This window comes from Manis javanica, chromosome 12, assembly GCF_040802235.1.
Source record: "Manis javanica isolate MJ-LG chromosome 12, MJ_LKY, whole genome shotgun sequence".
NCBI lineage: Eukaryota > Metazoa > Chordata > Mammalia > Pholidota > Manidae > Manis > Manis javanica.
In genome coordinates this window covers 92,776,192-92,794,369 of record NC_133167.1, presented here as the reverse complement: position 1 = coordinate 92,794,369, position 18,178 = coordinate 92,776,192, and the positions used below count along the sequence as shown (strand labels likewise).

The 18,178-nt window shown below is 41.6% G+C and overlaps 1 protein-coding gene across 3 annotated transcripts in view; it reads left to right on the top strand.

Annotated features, from left to right (window-relative positions):
• The window catches only part of TNKS (tankyrase), a 168,399-nt gene extending 160,937 nt beyond the window's left edge, over nucleotides 1-7,462 (top strand). For 2 of the 3 annotated variants that reach the window (XM_036997568.2, XM_073219073.1), the window contains 2 exons: nucleotides 142-298; nucleotides 5,110-7,462. In XM_036997568.2, coding sequence (XP_036853463.1) covers nucleotides 142-298; nucleotides 5,110-5,196 — 244 coding nt within the window. In that variant the 3' untranslated portion in view covers nucleotides 5,197-7,462. The remainder of the gene's footprint in view (nucleotides 1-141; nucleotides 299-5,109) is intronic. The other variant, XM_036997576.2, reaches the window with a different exon arrangement.
• Nucleotides 7,463-18,178: the final 10,716 nt, after the last annotated feature.

Sequence of the window (18,178 nt, the reverse complement as noted above, 5' to 3'; positions counted from 1 at the left end):
CATTCCTACTCATAAATTTGAAATTAACATTTAAGTTACCTTGCCATGTGTGAGGTATATTTTTAAAAATCGACAAATCTAGCAGTTATCATCCTAAGATTTAAAGCTTCCTTCAAAGCATTGCTTTCCTTTTTTCTTTAGACAAATGCTTTTCTGTAGGGTGACCCTTGGAAAATCCTTTCTGCAGTTCAGCACCATGAAAATGGCTCATGCCCCTCCAGGCCATCACTCGGTTATTGGGAGACCAAGTGTGAATGGGCTGGCATATGCGGAATATGTCATCTACAGAGGAGAACAGGTATGCTACTCACCAGATAAGCATAACCCAGCTACTAAACATGTCAACACAGCATTTGGAGGCTACACAAGAAAACCATTTAATGAAATATCCACCACATAGTCGATAGCTTTAGTTGCCTCAGGTCAAAATAAAGATATCAGAATTCTTTGATACCATCTTGACCCACAGAATCCATCTGTCGCCTGTCAGCCAAGTACCACAGTGTGAACAAGTGTCAGGCTGAGAAATAAAGGCCTGGGATGTCATGCTGTCCTGCGGCCTGCTGTTTTCAATTCGTGCTCTGTGACTTTCATCTCCCAACATGGCAGTGGAAAGCTAAGAGCAGTTGCCATTTAATGGGTCTCCTCCCTGGATGCTCTTGCCACAGGCTGGTCACATGAGTTGAATCTCTGTACTCCTGATCGTTGTACCTAGACCGAAGGATAGCTTTCTGAGTCATAAAGCTAAAATGCTGCTAACTGCTTGAAGCTTCAAAATAAAATTGTCAACAAGCTGGAAAACTTTCTGTCATTTTCAGCCCAGCCCCAAACTCTCACAATACTGCTAAATGCCTACTGATGTATCTTTTAAAAAGTCAGTTTGAACTTAACTGCACTGATAGAGAAGAGAAAAAAGGAGAAACAAGAAATTAAGTACAAGTAACCTATGAAAATAATAGTTATTATATGCTATCAGTTTTGGGCTGGGTAGTGTGTGGAGTAGGGGGACAAATGGCAGATAAATCCTAAACCCCAGGGGCTGTGTTGATGGTAATGGTGTGGGTAAAGCAGTGGGACTCTTTTCAGTATGTTCTAGGGTTGAGCAAATGTGTATGTTGTTGTATTGATTTTGGGAGCTGGGATTCTCACTGTAGAAGAAAGGAAATGATTGTGGAATGGGGGAAGGTAAGGAGGACTCTGTAGGGATGGACAGAAATTGGAGGTATTGATGTGAACTCATGGTTTCTAATGTATGTATGTATACTGGTTCATACATGTATGTATAGGTATATGTGTAAGCCTGCATGAAAGCATGTGTATATATATGGATATATATGTGCATATAGTTCTTAACACTATCTGCTGAAAGCAAAGAAACCCCAATAGCAGTGAGCACACCTAGAGCCCACATCTTGGTCTCTAATACCATTGCCCATAAAAGAAAGCTGGGCCTTTTGGAGAAACAGCTAATTCCAAGGCTGGAGCAGAAGTGGGAAAAGATAAGCCTGGAACATCTTGTTATACAAGAAAGTAATGAAGTGCTCAAAAAAATGGTGGGGACATATCATAAGGACACAGGCAGCATGAAGGGGCTTCCACTTGCCAAATCTGGGACAGTTTGAACACCAAAATAAATCCAGTAACAAATACTGTACTTAAATAAGAAATAAGACTTTCCAGAGTAAATGAAACCCAAGACACAGGACAGCTAATTTAGGGTCTTGTTCCCAAATTAGATCTGGTACTGGAAGGAAAAGGATATTATTAGATCAACTGATAATACTGGTGACAAATGGTAGGTAGATAAAAGTATTATATCAATATAAAATTATAAGGCTGATTTGGTGCATATCCCTATTCCTAGGAAATAAATACTGGCATATTTAGGGATAAAGAACCATGACAGTATATATAACTTACTCCCAAATAGGTTCAGGAAAAAATATGTCTATCTGTCTGTCTCCCTAGTATACCTAAAGGCAGGGAAAAGTACAGGTGATAAAGCAAATGAAATGAATAAAACTTTGACTATAGGTACACGTGGGTACAGAATATGCAGGTGTCTGGGGTACTCTTTTAATTTTTGCAGCTTTATTTGGAGTGATTTCCAAATAAAATACTTAAAAACTACCACAGAATACATTTGTCAGATAATTCTGTTTAAATCAGAAACTCCAGAGAAACTCTAGGGAAATGCTTTCTCTTTGACCCAGTAATTCCACTTTTAGATATTTGCATTAGAAATAATCAGTGATGAGCACAACAAAAGCTCTAAGGATGTTCATCACTGTCTTGATGATCATAATGAAAAATTTAAACAACCTAAATGTTCAGCAAAAAGAGAATGATTAAATGTCAGTATATTTATATGCCTATATATTAAATTTATATTAAATAAATATGTATATGTATAACATTTATATTAAATATATATTAGTTTATATATCTAAAAATGCATTTACATGATATGTTAAACACAGAATCAACTACAACATAAGAACAGTTATCTCTGGGTTACCTATGGTAAGTAAATTATTTTTATATTTGGGTGGAAAGAAATAAAGTAGACTTCAAAAATAATAATAGGTTTGTTCCTAATATTTCCTAGTTCAGCCATTTCCAAAGTAATTTGGCTTCTTAACTTGTTTAGAGTCTCTTGCTAAAATAATTTTAGAGAATGATGTGGTCCAAATCTTCTGAGAGGAAAAAGTACCTTGAAAATGAAATGCATGTACTTGTGTGTTTCATTTTGGGGGCGCATACTTGTGCTTCCATGTCCACGTGCCCACACGGATAGTTTATGTTGTGTACAAACAGTGTAGTGGATTGTAATGACAGCATAGTAGAAATAGTGTACTGTAATAGTATACTGTAAAGCCTGCTACTTGAGTCATTTTCTGTCAGCAGTTTCCCTTGATTTACAGTGAGGTTTTCTTTTGCTAACTTCTATTTCATTCCCCGTAGTTATCTTAAATCATCCTTCACCTTTAGTATTAACACTTCTTAGAACACACAAATATTTTCTTCAAAGAGTTCATTTGAGTATTACTCATGGGATTGTTTCTTTCTGTAGAATTGAAAAAATGTATTAACAGTTAACTGTGCTATCCTTGAGAAAAAAGTGTTTCTGATTCTAGTATGTGACTGGACTTAAAAATCAGGAATATTTTTGTCTGTTGTAGTTGAAGCTTCACATTAAATTAGACATAAAGGAGAGGTTTCCCCAGGCATTAGTTGCCACAGAGATTTAGCCTATTTTACTGAAATGTTGTGAACAATGCAGTTATTTAACCTGTGAATAGATGACTATACAGTGATTTTAGGGTGATTTTCAAATAGACACAATTATTCAAAAGAGTATGATTAGTCATCTCTCTGAAGAATAAACTGAAAGCATTTGAGATTAAATTGTAGCATTTGGAGATCTGGGTTAAGAAGAGTTGGAAGGGCGAAAGGCAATTGCCAAAAGTGGTAATTGAATTATTTCTTCTAGGAACTAAAAAAAAAAAAAATCAATGGATTTAAAGTGACTTGATAGGAAATCATGTTTATTGGTCTGTCTTGGGCCCTTCTGTTCCTGTAGTTAATAATTCCCTTGCCTTAAATCCCTCTGGGCTTTGATGTGACTAATTAGTATCTCAAACTGGATACAGAAACAATTCATAGCCTAATCAGTGGGCGGCAGGAGCACTCAGATAAGGGCCTTTAAGTAACTGATACCGTTGGAATATACCGTTGGAATCTTAGAATTGGCCTAAAATTTACATATGTCAGGGATCCCCTGAAGTAGTGCATGCCAAAATTCAAATACTGGCATGACTGACTCCTTTGCTTAAGGAACTTTTCTGCAAGCAAAAAAAATGCGTCATACCAAGGATCATTACATTGCACTGGGTAAAAGGAAGTTGGGTGTGCTTCACACTCGTTTTTGACACTTAGCACATGCTAGCTTGGGTTATTTTGGAATTCCTCTTTTTCTGTTTCTGGCTTAACCTCCCAAACAAGGTGAGAAACTGCATGACAGCAGGGTCCATGTCTCTAGCCAAAGGGCTTTGTACACAATAGATGCTCAATAGATGTGTACTGGTGATAAGTAACATCCATCATGTGTATTTTTGCATTTCAAATATTGAACAGTCTAGGTTTTTGTTATCCTTCATTCTTTTTATTATCTTACTTCATATCCGTATATAAGGAAATTGTAGATCAGTATTCAAAAAGTTATTTGGGGGCCCCCAAAGAATGCTATTTGGGAAAAGATGTACTATTTTTCAGCCACAGACCATTCTGAAATACTGAGTCTAGTCTTACCGTTATGTTATGTTATATATAGGACTGGAGAATCCTTATGGTTTCAGGGGGTCCCCCCCACATCCCGCAGTTGTCTTTGTAGTGTTTCCTGATTAAGGTTTATAACAACCTCCTGTGGTCAGCCTTCCTCTCCCTGCTCCTGTCAGGAGGTTCTCTGTCCATTCCAGGCACTGAACCCTTGGTTTACATACTGCAGGAAAGCAGAGACAGAAGAGAAAGAGAATAGAAGGGGCGAAGGGTCCAAATCTGAGCCATTTTCTTACCTATAAAAGTTCCCTTTAGTTAGTCACCTTTTAAAAATTATCTCCAGACTGTTGTCTCTGAGTTATCTGTGACTCAGCGCACCTCACCCTTCCTCCTTCTGGCTCAGGGGTTATAGTTACTCGATGAGTAACTTGAAATCAGTTCCGCAGAACCATTCTTTCCTTTAACACACCTTCATTGAACACGTGTTGTGCGACAGCACTTGGCGAGGTGAAAAGCAGAGACTTTCTCCTGCTTTGGTTTTCCTGTTCACAGCACGGGGCTCTAAGGAGGGACCAGCGCAGTGTGACTAGTTTACAGTCCTCAAAGTGGGAATAGCATTAGAACAGTTCTCCAGATTGTAGGATGTGTGCATGTTCACGTACTGCTGTGTATGGCCGTCCTCACTGTTCAGATGCCTGTTGTTATTGGCTGGTCCCCGTAGGCTCTTGTGTGAGCGTAGAATGTTGGTGAGGATCGACAGCCTCTTAGGCTTCCACATTTAATATTGTACCTGCCAGAAGGGTGATGTGTTTTTCTTCCGTTCCTTCTCAGGCATACCCAGAGTATCTCATCACCTACCAGATCATGAAGCCGGAAGCTCCTTCACAGACCACAACAGCCGCAGAGCAGAAGACCTAGTGAAGGCCCACTGGTAAAGGCCAGATCGGATTTAAATGTGGGACTGGATTACAGTGGATTGTTTCCAACAAAAATCAATAGTCTAGAAACCCCTGACAGCCTAGAAATAAGCTGTTTGTCTTTATAAAGCATTGCTATCGTGATGAATATAGTATGAGTACCTGATACATACTCAACTGCTACTATTCCCTTTGAGGAAATGTTTACAGGGGCGGCCTTTGAACATATCTCAGGCTCATTTTCATGGCAGTTACCCATTTCTGAAACAAGATTGATCGAGACTTGGAAATGGAAAAAAAGAAAACAACCAATATTTTCTCAAATGTTCACATTTCAACACACTACATTGGCTTTTTTATATATGGCATGTGTATATAATAAATATACACATATTCAGTTTTAATTTTTTCCAAACATGCATCGTGGCTTTTTTGTTTTGTTTTGTTTTTGCTTACTTTGAGCCAGAATCTCCTTGAGGATATTTTGCACAGAGTCACACTGACCAAAACCATTAGCAATGCAACCCAAGCTTCTGGCCGAGCAAGACTTAGTTTCCATATTTTTTTCCTCACTTTGATTTCTTTTGTATCTGCGCTTGTCAATGTAAACTGAGATGGAAAAGAAAAACATCAAGTTTCAGTTTCCTTTTATTAACTGGCCAGTCTTCCAAGGGACAGGCGCAGGCGTCCCCCTGACTCGGAGCTCCCCAGTTCAGGACCGTCAAGGAGGGCCACTTGCTCCTTCGGTGCAGGCCTGCTCCAGAGGCGTGGGGACAGTGCGGGAGGCCCGCGAAGAGCGCAGGCTGCGTGATGCTGGGCAGGCGCTCCGGGGTGAGCCTCTAGGGAGGGCTGCACAGAAGCAGCAGGAAGCAGGGCGAGCAGCCCGTGGTTCTGTGATACCGCGGGAAAAGGATTGCACGGACGCCAAAGGAAAAATGACTTCTCAACCTGCTCCACCAGAATTGTCGCCCCCAAAATTAGTTGCCTTATTTCCAAATCAGTGGGATTGCTGTACTTCATCAGAGTAAAAAAATAATTGCTTTCTTGTTTTTCTAGTTTAGAAAGCTAGGATTCAAATCCTGTTCAGTAGGTAGATATGCACAAATGCAAGGACTTTTTCGTTTACTCCAGGTTTGGGGTCTATTTTGAGTGAGGGGCTTCAAATAGTTTCTGTAGGTCCCTGCACTAAATTTTTGAACCATTTCTTCAAAAGAACAAAACTGAAACCAAAGCTCTTTCAGTTACTTTTTTGGACAAAGGTGGAGAGACACCGTATTGTGTCTTCATGAAATTACTACTTTGTTTCACTTGTTCTTATCAACATTTGCCAAGTGCACACCAACACTTACAAAAGATTGCCCATTAGCCCTTACCCTTCTCCCCTTAACTGAGCAGCACTTTGAGTGCATCAGCTGGTTTATGTTCACGTGCTGTGCATCTACTCAGCTAAGATGCATCAAAGCTAAGAGGAACATAGTGGAAAAAGAGGAAAATCAGTGTGACACAAACCTGCCATTTCAACTTAAAGCCCTGCAAATGAATTGTTTCTTTATTAATGCAGGCTCATTAAACTGTGACCTCATTTAGTCTCCATAAGAAAAATAAAATGGTTACATGCAAAAATTCTAGAATAGGCTCTTAGAGAACACGTTTTGCTTTCCTTCTGGCTTGAGTCCAACTCTAGAACTAGGCATCGGGATCTAGTTTGAGTTTTATAGCAGAATCTTGCATGGGTCCTCAGAATCAAATCAGGAATTAGCCTCAGTTATTGCTTCTATTGAAGTTTCAGTGACCCAGTCTGGGCCCTCGTGTCTTGGCTGCTTGTTGAATAGCACTAGAATTCCATATGAAGCTTGATACGGAAGTTTGATAGTCATTAAGAGGGCTTTTTTCCTCCTTTCCTTCTTTTCTGCTGTAACAGTGGGTTGAAGAAAGAATCATTATAGCTTCCAGTAGCTGTGAAAGTGACTGTTACTTGCCTCCTAACTTAGAGTTTAAAATGGTAAACACAGCTGTGACTTTTAGTTGACAAGTAAAAGGGTTAATATGGTATAGATATCGAAAGCTGTACAGCTTCATTAAAAAGATAAGCCACTACCCACCTGTGGTTCTATGTTGTTTCCATCATACTAACTAGATAGTGAATGTGCCGGTTTTAAACTTCAGCCTTACACTCAAGAAGTTAAACTGTGGTTCCGTATTGAAACTGCCAATGTTCTGTCTCTGATGTTCTGTGTGAGAGTAAAGGTACCATGTTAAGAAAGACATTTCCATGCTGTTTGTCTTGTAATCATTCGAGCACATTGTCCTTGAAAGAATGTGTATATATTATTCATCTGCTAAAGAGAATGGGATGAGGGTTGACTGACATCTCACAGGAGTCAAATACATTTTTTCGAACCTTGAAAACCAAGGGTCATCATGAGGGCACTCAAGTTAGCGAGAGTTTATTACTTTGGGAATTTCCATCCGTAGCAATGTGCAAAACTCTTTGGAGTTGAATTAGGCCAGAATCCATATACTTTCCTGTACATGCACTACACAGAAACACTAGCAAAGTGAGGGCTTCCCACGTGGCTCTGTGGAAGAGCCCTGTTTCCTAAGCCACGTGGAAGAGCATCTGGATGCCTCCACCAGTTTTACCGCGGCTCTAGAATCCAAGGGCTTCTCGACCTGAGGCTCCAGTTTACTAGGTACCGGCCAGCTCGATGCTTGACTCAGGCATAAGTTAAGTGCTCTGGACTGGCCCATCTCTGGGTATTTGGCCTCCTCCCCTTTTCCCCAGATTGCTAGTCTGGCTGGAATTACTGCCATTCACGCCAGCAGTGACCTCCCTTCTTCTTCTTGAGTCCTACAGAAGGAGACAATGTACCTCTCTGTTTCTGTATCACAGCCGGAACCAGGTGTTGGGCTTCAAGTGCTCTACTCAGAAGATTCTGCCACTTTGTTAACAAGGACACCATGGGACCCAGAGGTTTAATTGTATGCAAAATAATAGCAGTACAACCAGGATTCTTATTTACTTTTTACTTGGAATTTGGAATTTCAATAATAGGATGCTTTCATGAAATAGCATCCTTGTGCTCATTTGAGTTTGATGTCAGTGGCCTGACTAATCTCCCTTTGCTCTCAGAGTAGCAAAGTATATCGATACGTACAAATTCCTGACTATGGCAAGTAAAGTAGTGTGGATTATTAGTATTATTATAGTCTTTATACAAAAAAACAAAATTTTTGTGTGCCCTGGACGAACAGCGTTAGAACACACTAAGCTGTCTAGGTTTTTCTCTATTTCAGTACATCTCCCAATTGCACAAGGGTCATTGGACATTGCTCACCCTCCCTATTCAAAAGTGCACTTTCTGGATTCCCAAAAAGGGCCTTTCAAAAAGAAATGCTGTGTAATTTTAAGTACCTTTCCGCCAGTGTGTCCCGCTCCCACTTGTGTCTGTGACAAACAGCCTCCTTACTGTGTTTTCTTTTGGGAAGTTATCTTGCACAGAGCTATAGATTCTAGCCATTCAGGGAGAACTCAAAACTGACATCAAGGTAGGGTTTCGTTTGTCAGAAATGTATTTAAAGACCAAAGTTAAAACTTGTTCAACGTCAAATCAGCAACAGAGAAATGAAAGCATTGTGACGATAATGCTGGAGCTTTGGTCAGACATACTTAGTGTATGAAAAGGAAATGCACTGTTTAAAGAAACCACCCTAAAAAGTGAGGCTTCTTCAGACACCTGGTACATTTTGGAACAAATAGACAATTAAATTTGTTCTCAAGAAAGCCTTAACTGTGGCAGAAACTTTTAACCTTTCCTATCCTATGAGCAAAAAGTCATAATTGCATTTCCCAGTGTTTGAAAGGTGTCAGGGAGTTGGTGTGTCCCCGTGTATTTCACATCTGCTACTGTTAATTTGATGAGGGTTTATTTCATTAGAAATGCTCCTCCCCCGTGCAAAGGAGCCGATACTATGAATTCATTCCACTTTCCCCGTCTGAAATTCCTCAGCTACCACATCTCCTGTTTTGGAGAAATGCTAGAAAGATTTTGAAACCTATCAAGTTGTGTGTATGTGGGGATAACCGACCACACTTAAAGTGGTACCATGTAGAATTTGAGTGTTACACAAGCTGTTTTTAAATCATTTTAAAATACAAGCTATGGTGATAAGTGAGAAGCAGTAGAAAGCTGAAGATTTAATGTTCCCTGTAAGACCAAATGTGTTCACGGGGTGACCAGTTTTATTCATCTGCCCGAGGGGTCAACCTCCTTCAAAACAACGTTCACTCCATAGAGGTGATCACATTTTGATCTTTCATTCTTTCGCATTTTCTTTTCCGCTTTTATACTCCCACGTCTCCACAGCCCCCCTAGCAACCATCTTTTCAGATGCCTGCTTCTGCTTCCAGTCGTTTAACGCTCATCTTTCTTTGTGGCAGTAGGACTTGTCTTTGATACCTACAAACTAAAAAGGTACTTTTAGCCACAGGGTTTCTCAAAAGCATCTACAAAGTAAGCGCTGAGGAAATCTAGATGTTTCCTGGCAACAGCCCTGGGAGTGGCAGTTGCCTCTTCTCACTGTGACATTGGTCTGTGTGAGGAACCCCTGTAGTGGCCCGGGCGCATCCTGGGTGGAGGTTTTATTTCCACCTCCATGTCACCCACCAGTGCAGGGGCTCCAGTCCCTGCCGCCTCTTTTGCATTTGTCTATTTGCAGGATTGCCAGATAAAATACAAGACACCCAGTTACATTTGAATTTCAGATAAACAATTTTCTAGCTTGAGCATGTTTCATGCATTATTTGGCATATATTTATAGTAAAAAAAACAAAGTATTCGTTATTTGAGATTCAAATTTACTGAGCATCCCGGTGTTTTCTCTTGCTAATGCTGGCAGCCCTGTCAACTTGATCACCGAAATCGCTTCCAGCATGTAAATTCTCCTAGTCTTCACTACCTTCCACGTGGAATGAAGACCTATTATCCCTCACCCTCTACTTTCCAAAAGAGGGCATCAAAGAACTTAACTGCCTACATGGTGGGTTTCTATTTAAGACATCTTTATGACTATATATTTACCTGTAATTGTGCTTTGGCTAAATGTCTAACTCACAGTACTTGTAATTGTTTAATATTCAATAAAAACATTTTAAAGTATGATGCAGATGGATAGCAGTTAGCCTGAAGCGTTTCCATCTCCCTGTTTGTTCATTTCAGCCGGACTAGCCTTAACACAACTGACCTAAAACTGTCAGAACCCACACGGCTGCCTGCCTGTCCTCCCTCAGCCTCCAGGGAGAGGTGTGCTGATAGTGCCCTGGGCTCGCCTCTCAGCCCATGTGGGTGTTACTTATGTACATCAGCAAGGGAATCACAGCTTCTTTGGAGAAATGCCTCTGAAACAGAGGGGTGTGGGCTTTGGAGGAGACGTTGTGCCGGTTCCCAGGCAGCGCACAGGCCCTGCACCACGCCTGTCACTCAGAGACCCCCGCTTCCTCCTGCTGTTCTGGGGTGACTCCCTGCCTTGTGCGATGGTGATCAGTAGGTGCTTAGCACGGTGCCCACTGATGGCCAGCACATGGGGCTAAGGACACAGTTCCCTTTTCTTCCCCACACCTTTCTCCCTGCCTAGAGATTCATTAGATAGCAAATTAGAAAGTAGGATTTTATCTGTTATTTCTCTGCCAGAAGGATTGTCAGAGTCATAAGGACACATAAATTCCGTACTTAGAGGTGCTGTCATAACCCCGCAAGTCCCCGAAACCGGCACTGAGCCCATCTGTGATGACCCAGGTACTTGGTATGCACTGTCACTAAGAAACCCCACAACCGGGCACGACAGATTTCATCTCCATTTTACAGATGATGAAATTGAGGCTCCAAGTGGTGAAATAATTTATATCTCAGAACTCTTTTCACTATAGACTGGTACCTATTGATGTGCACTGGCCCCTGACTATTGAGTTGCAGTGTTTCAGCAGGAATGAAAACATGCTTTTACATCATCGGTATCTCCTGAGATCAGTAGTCTAAGTGCCGTTAGACTCGGGTGCTCCCCTTTGGTTACTACTGTTAGAAAATAGAAATCATCTGAATTCACACTAGAGGCAAGGGGAATATAAAACAAACAATTTAAAATTAAGCAGCTTGGTTTGGTTAATGATACGGAAGTATTCCAAGGACATGCTTTTTATAGCTTGAACCACTGTGGGTCAGGGGGCTAGAAGTACATGCAGAAGGCTTAAATTACTTGCCAGACTGATTCTCTGCAGAAAATTACTTGCTGGAAAACTAAATCCTATTAATCTGAAGGAGTGGTGCTTTCTGGGCAGCAAATGTTGAAGAGCTGGTTTGGAACTACATTGTCTCCATTGAATGTCTTGGTGGTGGTGACCCAGTGTCTCAAGTTAGAGGTGGGCACACCCTGTGGCGAACACTTGGAACTTATGACAGATCACTTAAACTCATGATTCTATAGTCCTAAGAATAGGCCTCCACGCTGAAGAAGCACCTGGCACGATGCTGGGAATAATAGAAGGTCACCTGTTCCCATTACGTTGGGGCCTACCTGCCAGCCTTCCCAGTTGGCATCCACTCTAAAGATCTGGACCTATGAACAGCAGCAGTGAAGGGGTGGTGCATATGTCTCCATGGTGACCGATTCCTGCCTTCCCTCCAGTGCTGATAAAACAGCTTTGCATATGTCAGAATATGTAAGTAAGGTTCGTTTTGTTGAATGATTATTGGCATACTTTATCTGGCCAAGGACCTGATTTGTAAAATAAGTCTATTCATCTTTCATAATTCTCCTTACAAATCAGGGGTATATAAGAATAACAAGGGAGCCACGATGGTGGCGTGAGTAGAGCAGTGGAAATCTCCCAAAAACACATAGAGCTATGAAAATATAACAAAGAAAAATCTTCCTAAAATAAAGACCACAGGACACAGGACAACATCCAGACCACATCCACACCTGCAAGAACCCAGCGCCTTGCGAAGGGGGTAAGATACAAGCCCTGGCCCGGTGGGACCCAAGTGCCCCTCCCCCCCGGCTCCCGGCGGAGGAAAGAAACCAGAGCGGTTTTTTTTTTTTTTTGGCGAGTTCTTTTTGGAAGCCTAAAAGGGACAGGGACCCCGTTGCTAGGGAGGCAGAGTGGCAGGACCGGTGAGCAGGTACCTGGGACCGGCATCTGAGGACAAAGAATATCATGCATTTTTCCCTACGGGACTGGTGGGCGGGTGCCTGAGAACAGCACCTGAGGACGGAGGAAATCGCACATTTTTCCCCTTTTTTTTTTTCTCTTTTTGGCGAGTGCTTTTTGGAAGCCTTAAAGGGACAGGGCCCCCGTTGCTAGGGAGGCAGAGCAGCAGGACGGGTGAGCGGGTGCCTGGGACCGGCGCCTGAGGACAAAGAATATCCCGCGTTTTTCCCTGCGGGACCGGAGGGCAGGTGCCTGAGACCGGCGCCTGAGGACGGAGGAAATTGCGCGTTTTTCCCCTTTTTTTTCTCTTTTTGGCGAGTGCTTTTTGGAAGCCTTAAAGGGACAGGGACCCTGGTGCTAGGAAGGCAGAGCAGCAGGACCGGTGAGCGGGTGCCTGGGACCGGCGCCTGAGGACAAAGAATATCACGCATTTTTCCCTGTGGGACCAGTGGGCGGGTGCCGGAGGACGGAGGAAATCGTGCGTTTTTCCCCTTTTTTTGTCTCTTTTTGGGGAGTGCTTTTCGAAAGCCTTAAAGGGACAGGGACCCCGGTACTAGGGAGGCAGGGTGGCGGGACTGGTGAGCGGGTGCCTGGGACCGGTGCCTGAGGACAAAGAATATCGCGTTTTTCCCTGCGGGACCGGAGGGCAGGTGCCTGAGACCAGCGCCTGAGGACGGAGGAAATCGCACGTTTCCCACCCCCCCTTTTTTTTTTCTCTTTTGGTGAGTGCTTTTTGGAAGCCTTAAAGGGACAGGGACCCCATTGCTAGGGAGGCAAGGCAGCGGGACTGGTGAGCGGGTGCCTGGGACCGGTACCTGAGGACAAAGAATATCGCACATTTTTCCCTGCGGGACCGGTGGGTGGGTGCTATTTGGAAGCCTTGAAGGGACAGGGACCCTGGTGCTAGGGAGGCAGGGCAGCAGGACCAGTGAGCGGGTGCCTGGGACCGGCGCCTGAGGACTAAAAAAAAAAAAAATCGCGTGTTTTTTCCTTTTTTTTTTTTTTTTTTTTTCTGTTCCCTCTCTCATTGTTGCTGTTGTTGTTTTGGTTTGGAGAGTGCTTTTTGGAAGTCTTAAAGGGGCAGGACAGGTCACTTAGACCAGAGGCAGGGAATCTGGGGATCTCTGGGCACTCTAACCCCCTGGGCAGCAGGGAGCACAGAGGCCCCTTACGGAGATAAATAGCCTCCCGGCCGCTCCCCCTCCAACGGGGCTCCACCATTTTGGAGGAGCAGCCCCAGCCAGGCCACGCCCACAGCAACAGCGGAGATAAACCCCATAGCAACTGGGCAGGAAGAAGAAGCCCTGTCTGCACACAGCTGCACAGCACAAGCCACTAGAGGTCGCTATTCTCCCAGGAGAGGAAGGCCACAAACCAACAAGAAGGGAAGCTCTTCCAATGGTCACTTGTACCAGCTCTGCAAACTATCTCTATCACCATGAAAAGGCAAAACTACAGGCAGACAAAGATCACAGAGACAACACCTGAGAAGGAGACAGACCTAACCAGTCCTCCTGAAAAAGAATTCAAAATAAAAATCATGAACATGCTGACAGAGATGCAGAGAAAAATGCAAGAACAATGGGATGAAGTCTGAAGGGAGATCACAGATGTCAGGAAGGAGATCACAGAAGTGAAACAATCCCTGGAAGGATTTATAAGCAGAATGGATAAGATGCAAGAGGCCATTGAAGGAATAGAAGCCAGAGAACAGGAACGTATAGAAGCTGACATAGAGATAAAAGGATCTCAAGGAATGAAACAACACTAAGAGAACTATGTGACCAAGCCAAAAGGAATAATATTCGTATTATAGGGATACCAGAAGAAGAAGAAAGAGGAAAAGGGATAGAAAGTCTCTTTGAAGAAATAATTGCTGAAAACTTCCCCAAAGTGGGGGAGGAAATAATCGAACAGACGATGGAATTACACAGAACCCCCAACAGAAAGGATCCAAGGAGGACAACACCAAGACACATAGTAATTAAAATGGCAAGGATCAAGGACAAGGAAAGAGTTTTAAAGGCAGCTAGAGAGAAAAAGGTCACCTATAAAGGAAAACCCATCAGGCTAACATCAGACTTCTTGACAGAAATCCTACAGGCCAGAAGAGAATGGCATGATATACTTAATGCAATGAAACAGAAGGGTCTTGAACCAAGGATAATGTATCCAGCACGACTATCATTTAAATATGATGGCGGGATTAAACAATTCTCAGACAAGCAAAAGCTGAGGGAATTTGCTTCCCACAAACCACCTCTGCAGGGCATCTTACAGGGACTGCTCTAGATGAGAGCACTCCTAAAAAGAGCACAGAACAAAACACACAACATATGAAGAATGGAGGTGGAGGAATAAGAAGGGAGAGAAGAAAAGAATCTCCAGACAGTGTATATAACAGCTCAATAAGAGAGCTAAGTTAGGCAGTAAGATACTAAAGAAGCTAACCTTGAACCTTTGGTAACCACGAATCTAAAGCCTGCAATGGCAATAAGTACATATCTCTCAATAGTCACCCTAAATGTAAATGGACTTAATGCACCAATCAAAAGACACAGAGTAATAGAATGGATAAAAAAGCAAGACCCATCTATATGCTGCTTACAAGAAACTCACCTTAAACCCAAAGATAAGCATAGACTAAAAGTCAAGGGATGGAAAAACATTTCAGGCAAACAACAGTGAGAAGAAAGCTGGGGTTGCAGTACTAATATCAGACAAAATAGACTTCAAAACAAAGAAAGTAACAAGAGATAAAGAAGGCCACTACATAATGATAAAGGGCTCAGTCCAACAAGAGGATATAACCATTCTAAATATATATGCACCCAATACAGGAGCACCAGCATATGTGAAGCAAATACTAACAGAACTAAAGAGGGAAATAGACTGCAATGCATTCATTTTAGGAGACTTCAACACACCACTCACCCCAAAGGATAGAAATAAGTAAGGACACACAGGCACTGAACAACACACTAGAACAGATGGACCTAATAGACATCTATAGAACTCTACATCCAAAAGCAACAGGATATACATTCTTCTCAAGTGCACATGGAGCATTCCCCAGAATAGACCACATACTAGCTCACAAAAAGAGCCTCAGTAAACTCCAAAATATTGAAATTCTACCAACCAATTTTTCAGACCACAAAGGTATAAAAGTAGAAAAAAATTCTACAAAGAAAAAAAAAGGCTCACAAACATATGGAGGCTTAACAACATGCTACTAAATAATCAATGGATCAATGAACAAATCAAAATAGAGATCAAGGAATATATAGAAACAAATAACAACAACAACACAAAGCCCCAACTTCTGTGGGAAACAGCGAAAGCAGTCTTAAGAGGAAAGTATATAGCAATCCAGGCACACTTGAAGAAGGAAGAACAATCCCAAATGAATAGTCTAACATCACAATTATCAAAACTGGAAAAAGAAGAACAAATGAGGCCTAAAGTCAGCAGAAGGAGGGACATAATAAAGATCAGAGAAGAAATAAACAAAATTGAGAAGAATAAAACAATAGCACAAATCAACGAAACCAAGAGCTGGTTCTTTGAGAAAATAAACAAAATAGATAAGCCTCTAGCCAAACTTATTAAGAGAAAAAGAGAATCAACACAAATCAACATAATCAGAAATGAGAATGGAAAAATCACGACACACTCCACAGAAATACAAAGAATTATTAAAGACTACTATGAAAACCTATATGCCAACAAGCTGGAAAACCTAGAAGAAATGGACAACTTCCTAGAAAAATACAACCTCCCAAGACTGACCAAGGAAGAAACACAAAAGTTACAGAAACCAATTACGAGCAAAGAAATTGAAACGGTAATCAAAAAACTACCCAAGAACAAAACCCCGGGGCCAGACGGATTTACCTCGGAATTTTATCAGACGCACAGAGAAGACATAATACCCATTCTCCTTAAAGTGTTCCAAAAAATAGAAGAAGAGGGAATACTCCCAAACTCATTCTATGAAGCCAACATCACCCTAATACCAAAACCAGACAAAGACCCCACCAAAAAAGAAAATTACAGACCAATATCCCTGATGAATGTAGATGCAAAAATACTCAAGAAAATATAAGCAAACAGAATTCAACAGTATATCAAAAGGATCATACACCATGACCAAGTGGGATTCATCCCAGGGATGCAAGGATGGTACAACATTCGAAAATCCATCAACATAATCCACCACATCAACAAAAAGAAAGACAAAAACCACATGATCATCTCCATAGATGCTGAAAAAGCATTTGACAAAATTCAACATCCATTCATGATAAAAACTCTCAGCAAAATGGGAACAGAGGGCAAGTACCTCAACATAATAAAGGCCATATATGATAAACCCACAGCCAGCATTATACTGAACAGCGAGAAGCTGAAAGCATTTCCTCTGAGATCGGGAACCAGACAGGGATGCCCACTCTCCCCACTGTTATTTAACATAGTACTGGAGGTCCTAGCCACGGCAATCAGACAAAACAAAGAAATACAAGGAATCCAGATTGGCAAAGAAGAAGTTAAACTGTCACTATTTGCAGATGATATGATACTGTACATAAAAAAACCCTAAAGACTCCACTCCAAAACTACTAGAACTGATATCGGAATACAGCAAAGTTGCAGGATACAAAATTAACACACAGAAATCTGTAGCTTTCCTATACACTAACAATGAATCAATAGAAAGAGAAATCAGGAAAACAATTCCATTCACCATTGCATCAAAAAGAATAAAATACCTAGGAATAAACCTAACCAAAGAAGTGAAAGACTTATACTCTGAAAACTACAAGTCACTCTTAAGAGAAATTAAAGGGGACACTAATAAATGGAAACTCATCCCATGCTCATGGCTAGGAAGAATTAATATCGTCAAAATGGCCATCCTGTCCAAAGCAATATACAGATTTGATGCAATCCCTCTCAAATTACCAGCAACATTCTTCAATGAATTGGAACAAATAATTCAAAAATTCATATGGAAACACCAAAGACCCCGAATAGCCAAAGCAATCCTGAAAAAGAAGAATAAAGTAGGGGGGATATCACTCCCCAACTTCAAGCTCTACTACAAAGCCATAGTAATCAAGACAATTTGGTACTGGCACAAGAACAGAGCCACAGACCAGTGGAACAGATTAGAGACTCCAGAAATTAACCCAAACATATATGGTCAATTAATATTTGATAAAGGAGCCATGGACATACAATGGCAAAATGACAGTCTCTTCAACAGATGGTGCTGGCAAAACTGGACAGCTACATGTAGGAGAATGAAACTGGACCATTGTCTAACCCCATATACAAAGGTAAACTCAAAATGGATCAAAGACCTGAATCTAAGTCATGAAACCATTAAACTCTTGGAAAAAAACATAGGCAAAAACCTCTTAGACATAAACATGAGTGACCTCTTCTTGAACATATCTCCCTGGGCAAGGAAAACAACAGCAAAAATGAGCAAGTGGGACTACATTGAGCTGAAAAGCTTCTGTACAGCGAAAGACACCATCAATAGAACAAAAAGGAACCCTACAGTATGGGAGAATATATTTGAAAATGACAGATCCGATAAAGGCTTGACGTCCAGAATATATAAAGAGCTCACACGCCTCAACAAACAAAAGACAAATAACCCAACTAAAAAATGGGCATAGGAACCGAACAGTTAGTTCTCTAAAAAAGAAATACAGATGGCCAAGAGACACATGAAAAGATGCTCCACATCGCTAATTATCAGAGA